Source organism: Schistocerca piceifrons, chromosome 1 (genome assembly GCF_021461385.2).
Source record: "Schistocerca piceifrons isolate TAMUIC-IGC-003096 chromosome 1, iqSchPice1.1, whole genome shotgun sequence".
Taxonomy (NCBI): domain Eukaryota; kingdom Metazoa; phylum Arthropoda; class Insecta; order Orthoptera; family Acrididae; genus Schistocerca; species Schistocerca piceifrons.
The window spans coordinates 198,251,435-198,258,413 of NC_060138.1; the positions used below are offsets into that span (position 1 = coordinate 198,251,435).

Sequence of the window (6,979 nt, forward strand, 5' to 3'; positions counted from 1 at the left end):
GAAAAAATTCATGTTTTATAGTTAATTATCTCAATTTTTTCCACAGTTTTTTAATAGATTTGGAAAATTCTAGAGTTTCATACACCTGTAACTACTGTTTGTATGCTATGAAAAATTCATCGAAGAATCTCTCTTACTTAGGAAGAAAGTGTACCTATAGCAACAACTGCAGCCAGTAATAAGTGAGAAAATGATGAAATTTCACATGTAAAAAAATGTATTTTGCTACTTTTTTGAATTTCCACTGCGATGAGTGTGAGTCCTCAATCCTTCCTGGTCATGGTGATCAAGTTTTATGAATTTATTTGTAAAAGTATAGTCAGTAGAAATTAAAATGTCCTGTGGTGACTCTCCTGCTCCTAGTCGGCCCGTTTGACGTCCTACCCCCCTTAAGGGGAAAGAGAAATACATGACTGCGACGGTCTATGGTATCTCGGTGATCCCCACTATTGGTTTATTAATCGAATTACTGCGTCGTCTTTAAGAAACGTTTCGATCAGTTTTTTGAACACCTTTTCTTCGCCTGAATATTGCACTTAGAAAATTTGTTTAGGCCGACGTTGTGACTTGGTTGAAATCGTGGGTACATTTCTTTACTGTGTCTATCTGTATAACCTATTCATCGCTTTCTGTACACCATGGCAAACTAAGTTTTTTTAAACGACTGCAACTGGTTCAAACCTCCATCTCCCCATTCCCATCCAATATTTAACCTTCCTGCCGCCTCTTTACCTTTTCCTTATCTATCTTTGAACTCTCTGCTCTCTGAACATTCATTCCCTAAAATTCCCAAATTCGTGCCTCTGTTTCTCATCATCCCCTCTTTCGCATAAATTTCTTTCTCTTTGCCACTCAATTCTGTCTTCGTCCCTCACACATCCTTATCCTCACTCTCACCTTCTACACTCTGACTCTCATCCTGTCTCCACTCACACCATCGTCCCTCCTTTCTCTCTCAACCTCTCTCTCTCTCTCTCTCTCTCTCTCTCTCTCTCTCTCTCTCTCTCTCTCTCACCCCTGGCCCTGCTTCTCTCCAGTATTTAGCCTACCTGCCGCCTCTTTACCTTTTACTCATCTATCTTTGAACTCTATGTCCTCTGAAACTTTAGTCCCTAAAATTCCCAAATTCGTCCCTCTGATTCTGATTCTGGATCATCCCTTACCAGCTTACATCATCTATCACTCTCCCTCTCTCATCATCTCCTCTTTCACATAAATTTCTTTCTCTTTGCACTCAATTCTGTCTTCGTCCCTCACACATCCTTATCCTCACTCTCACCTTCTACACTCTGACTCTCATCCTGTCTCCACTCACACCATCGTCCCTCCTTTCTCTCTCTCTCTCAACCTCTCTCTCTCTCTCTCTCTCTCTCTCTCTCCCACTCTCTCTTTCCCTCTCTCCCTGGCTTGGGTATTGCTTCATAGTGTAAGAGATCGGCGCTATGCCTCACCGTTGATATCGCCGACTCCGTCGCCGTCGCTGTCCTTGAAGGACTTGGGGTAGATCTGGTAGACGACGCCGGACTGCCACCACGCCAACTGCGCCGTCGCAGCACCCGCCATGGCTGCCACTGCTGCCAAAAGAAGGATAGTCCGCGCCTTGCCCATGTCCCTGCCGGCGATGCTCTGCCTGGGATCTGCACGCCTCTGGCAGTTTGCCACCGCCCGCGGTATTTATAATCCGCAGCTTGCGGCCGCCACGTCAGGGAGGTGTCTAGTAACCGTGGGCCAGGTCACGGATTACGGACGTGCCACGCGATATCTCGCCATCTCAGACCGCAGGCTTATCGTTATCAAGCGCCTCGTAACATCTTCAAGCGTCAATACAGTTCACAGCAGCGCAACAGCTGCGAAGGGCAAGTGCGGGCCATTTTCTTGACCGACCTATCAGTACGAAGCCTCTTCATGAGACAGACAGCTGCCAATAAGCAGTCGGTGAGGGTGCGACAAGTACACGGTTCCCCAGAATCATTTCCAAATTTTTTCCGTCTTTTACCTCAGGTGAACCTATAAGAAACAAAAATTCAGCTTATGCTGTGTTTTACCGTGATTAGGATGCACTGAGGTGACAAAAGTCATGGTATACCGATATGTACATAAACAGGTGACGGTAGTATCGCGTACAAGAGGTATAAAATAGCAATGCATTGCGGAGCTGTTGTTTGTACTCAGGTGATTCGTGTGAAAAGGTTAAACTTCTTGGCAGATTAAAACTGTGTGCCGGACCGAGACTCGAACTCGGGACCTTTGCCTTTCGCGGGCAAGTGCTCTACCAACTGAGCTATCCAAGCACAACTCACGCCCGGTCCTCAAAGCTTTACTTCAGCCAGTACCTCGTCTCCCACCTTCCAAACTTTACAGAAGCTCTCCTGCGAACCATTCAGGACTAGCACTCCTGAAAAAAAGGATATTGCGGAGACATGGCTTAGCCACAGCCTAGGAGATGTTTCCAGAATGAGATTTTCACTATGCAGCGGAGTGTGCGCTGATATGAAACTTCCTTGCGGATTAAAACTGTGTGCCGGACCGAGACTCGAACTCGGGACCTTTGCCTTTAACGATGAAAAGGTGTTCGACGTGATTATGACTGTACGATGGAAATTAACCGATTTTGAACACGGAATGGTAATTGCAGCTAGACGCAAGGGACATTCGGTTTTGAAAATCGTTAGGGATTCAATATTTTGCGGTCCACAGTGTCATGAGTGCATCGATAATACCACATTCCTTTCACCATGGTGTCACCTGCATCACAAACAAAGAGTTGGACGTCCTGTGACAGCAACCACCGAGTTGCACAATCAGAATGTTTACAGATTGATTTAGGACAATCGTCGTATCACTTAGAGACAAACTGCAAGCACACTCGGCATCTCACAAGAACGTGTGGGTCACGTTATTGCTGTTCTTGGCTATCGGAAGATCTGTGCACGATTGGTATTCCGGATGATGACCCCTGAAATGAAAGCGCACAGACTTGAAATTTGCCAGGAACTCCTCTCGCGTTACGAAAATGAAGGTGACGCCTTTCTCCATTCGTTTGTGACACGAGACAATCGTCGTATCACTTAGAGACAAACTGCAAGCACACTCGGCATCTCACAAGAACGTGTGGGTCACGTTATTGCTGTTCTTGGCTATCGGAAGATCTGTGCACGATGGGTATTCCGGATGATGACCCCTGAAATGAAAGCGCACAGACTTGAAATTTGCCAGGAACTCCTCTCGCGTTACGAAAATGAAGGTGACGCCTTTCTCCATTCGTTTGTGACAGGAGACGAAACGTCAGTCTATGGAACATCGACACAAAGATTCGCCCCAAAAAAAGAAATTCAAGACGCAGGCCTCAGCTGGGAAATCATGGCCACAGTGTTCTGGGACCCAGATGGTGTTATCCATGTTGAATTCTTTGATCGTGGAACAACAATAAATTCAGAGCGTTACATCACAACGCTGCAAACTCTGAAACGACGGCTAACAAGGGTCGAAAAAAAAAGTTAAATTTTTTCCTGCAGCATGAAAATGCCAAACCACACACTTCACGTGTCACCAAAGCAGAACTTCAGAGACTGAATCTCACCACCGTTCGCCATCCTCTATACAGTCCAGATGTAGCTCCGTCTGACTTCCATCCATTCCCGTTAATGAAAGACGACCTACTGGGATATCATTATGCTTCTGATGAAGACGTTGAGAGAACTGGGAGACTGTGGTTGCGGAAACAGGGTATCGAATTCTTCCGTGACGGCTTCAGAAAACTTGTTCATCGTTGGCAGAAATGTATGCAACTGGATGGTAATTATGTGGAAAAGTGAATATTGGTAATTAAATATCACATTCTAAGGATTATTTCTGTGTTTGATTTACTAAAATATTCCCATCCAAACCCAATTAAAGAAGGTGAAGGCATTACTTTTCATTCCATCCTCGTAGTAGAAAACTCCTTATGATTGTGGAGTCATAGCGATTAGGACACATTGAAGAACACCCTGCAACGATTCCTCTTGTGGACTTAAGACATTCTGTCCATACATTTCATGGTCATCTAAAAGTATGTCCTAAGTTTGGTTGGTTGGTTGATTCGAGGGAGGGGACCAAACGACGAAGTCATTGGTCCCATCGGATTATGGAAGAATGGGGAAGGAAGTCGGCCATGCCCTTCCAAAGGAACCATCCCGACATTTGCCTGAAGCTATTTAGGGAAATCACGGCAAACTTAAATCAGGATGGCCGGACGCGGATTTGAACCATCGTCCTCCCGAATGCGAGCGAGTCCAGCGCGCTAAACGCAGCGCCATCTCGCTCGGTAATCGTAAGTTTTGCTAATAACTCCCTGATTACTAGAAACCATTGTAAAAGAAATTAAGGCTTCTACCGTTGTGAAGTAAAATATCATTTATGCATGAAAGGACAGCTATAGTTCTATCCTCTCTTCCCACATTCGCCACAAAGCAGGAAGGATGGTAGATACTGGCAGTGAAGTTGTTATTCGCTATTAGTATTTCACATGAGCATAATTTTAGATAATCCGAAAGAGGGCCGCCTTCAACCAGACATTAAAAAAAATTGTTCAAATGGCTCTGAGCACTATGGGACTTAACTGCTGAGGTCATCAGTCCCCTAGAACTTAGAACTGCTTAAACCTAACTAACCTAAGGACCAGAATGAGATTTTCACTCTGCAGCGGAGTGTGCGCTGATATGAAACTTCCTGGCAGATTAAAACTGTGTGCCCGACCGAGACTCGAACTCGGGACCTTTGCCTTTTGCGGGCAAGTGCTCTACCAACTGAGCTACCGAAGCACGACTCACGCCCGGTACTCACAGCTTTACTTCTGCCAGTATCTCGTCTCCTACCTTCCAAACTTTACAGAAGCTCTCCTGCGAACCTTGCAGAACTAGCACTCCTGAAAGAAAGGATATAGCGGAGACATGGCTTAGCCACAGCCTGGGGGATGTTTCCAGAATGATATTTTCACTCTGCAGCGGAGTGTGCGCTGATATGAAATTTCCTGGCAGATTAAAACTGTGTGCCCGACCGAGACTCGAACTCGGGACCTTTGCCTTTCGCGGGCAAGTGCTCTACCATCTGAGCTACCGAAGCACGACTCACGCCCGGTACTCACAGAGTGAAAATCTCATTCTGGAAACATCCCCCAGGCTGTGGCTAAGCCATGTCTCCGCTATATCCGCTATAACCTGACCATCATTGTCCAGGATAATGCTCAAGCACGTACAGTGCAGGCTGTTATTGATTTGTTTGACTGATGGGGTTGCTAAGTGCTATGCCACCTACTGCACTGCCCTGACTTAAGCCCTCGTGAGTTCAACTCGATTTCTAAACTGAAGGAAACGCTACACGGCATTCGTTTCAGAACTGCTACAAATCCGTCGGACAATAGACCGCGCCGCTAGAACTGTCAACACAACTGGCACTGCTAAGAGTATCCTACGACTTCCACATCGCTGGCAATGGTTTATACACAATGCTGATGACTACTTTGAAGGTCAGTAAAACTTTGAAACACATGTCTATTTTGTACGAGCTGTAAATAAGTAGTTGCCACTATTAAAGTTCCAACCCTCCTACTTCTGTTAAATATTTTCTTCTTCGGCCTGGCAATACTTTCGGGTCACTTCGTTCTTTACCTGTTCTCATCCTTGCCTCTATCTGTAGAGACGCTCACAATTATGCAAGTTAATTAGGATAATAATATTTACCAAAAAGCAGATCGACTGCATTATATCTCTTCATTTCTCTGGTACTAATGCTATACATGTTTTTTGAATAGATGGTCCTTCGGAGTTGTCGATGTATTTGTTTCATGATCAGAAGTAGCCAGGTTGGACGTGATCTGTTTAGCCGCCATTAAGGTTATCTGATTGAGATAACTACTAATTGTAGTAATTATATACGACCTGCTTCTTTATATTAGGAAGAAGTCCGATTCGTCATTACGAAGGAGATTGGCGCACTTGAGACATTTAAATTATGTGTTCGCAGAATGATTAATCAAGTCAGCTACGTCTAAAGCACGTGTTTCCTGTTATCACTTGAACTGCGCCGTCTATGTAACATTTCGTTACAGCGGACACGTCAAGGATCGCGTGTTCACAATACCAGCCACTGTCACGGCTGCCTTTCGTACACGCTCCATGAAGCAATGAGAACTGTCAACGCTGCATTGCTTACCCGTGCGTGTGCAGGACTCGAATTCGCCCTGATGTTGGCGCGCGGGACCTACATTGAAATCTACTTGTGGCATATTTGGCCGAGAGTCCCCTTCTCTGGTGTTCGAGCGCATGGCGAAAGTCTTTAATCTGACGCCCTCGGGCAACTTACATGTCGATGACGAGGAAATGATGATGAGGAACAACGGGTCCCGAGCGGAGAAAATCCTCAAACCGACCGGGAATCGAACACGGGACCCGACCCCATGATCGAGGGCCAACAACGAAAACCAAAAGACCGCGAGCTGCTGACGGGGCACACATTGAAGTCCTGGCACAAGACTAAATACACTCATACTCATAAATTAAGGATAATGTTGATACATGGTGAAACAACGCCAACAACGAAAACCAAAAGACCGCGAGCTGCTGACGGGGCACACATTGAAGTCCTGGCACAAGACTAAATACACTCATACTCATAAATTAAGGATAATGTTGATACATGGTGAAACAACGCTCTGGTGGGCGGTTTGCGGGTTCAAATCACCTCGGGGTATGACAATGCGGGCATTGGACCTGCAGTCGTCGCACGGCGGCACTGGCAGCAGTCCACATACGCAGACGTGTGTTGTTGCATGTCAGAGTACGGTGCAGCGAGTAAGTGTGCAGTCGCTTTCAGACGTGCCAATGGTGACTGTGTGTTGAAAATGGCTCAAAGAACACATATTGATGACGTTGGGGGGGGGGGGGGGGGGGGAGGAGAATACTAGGGTGACTGGAGGCTGGTCAAACACAGCAGTTCGTAG

At 45.9% G+C, this 6,979-nt stretch overlaps 1 protein-coding gene and 2 non-coding genes across 3 annotated transcripts in view; all 3 read right to left on the bottom strand.

The window, feature by feature from the left end:
* Positions 1-1,631, bottom strand: part of LOC124789427 (maltase 2-like) — a 37,925-nt gene extending 36,294 nt beyond the window's left edge. The window contains exon 1 of the mRNA XM_047256775.1: positions 1,452-1,631. Coding sequence (XP_047112731.1) covers positions 1,452-1,608 — 157 coding nt within the window. The 5' untranslated portion in view covers positions 1,609-1,631. The remainder of the gene's footprint in view (positions 1-1,451) is intronic.
* Positions 1,632-2,217: 586 nt separating this feature from the next.
* Positions 2,218-2,292, bottom strand: Trnas-cga. The gene has a single exon. It is a non-coding gene; the product is annotated as a tRNA-Ser (tRNA).
* Positions 2,293-4,728: 2,436 nt separating this feature from the next.
* On the bottom strand, positions 4,729-4,803 carry Trnal-caa. The gene has a single exon. It is a non-coding gene; the product is annotated as a tRNA-Leu (tRNA).
* Positions 4,804-6,979: the final 2,176 nt, after the last annotated feature.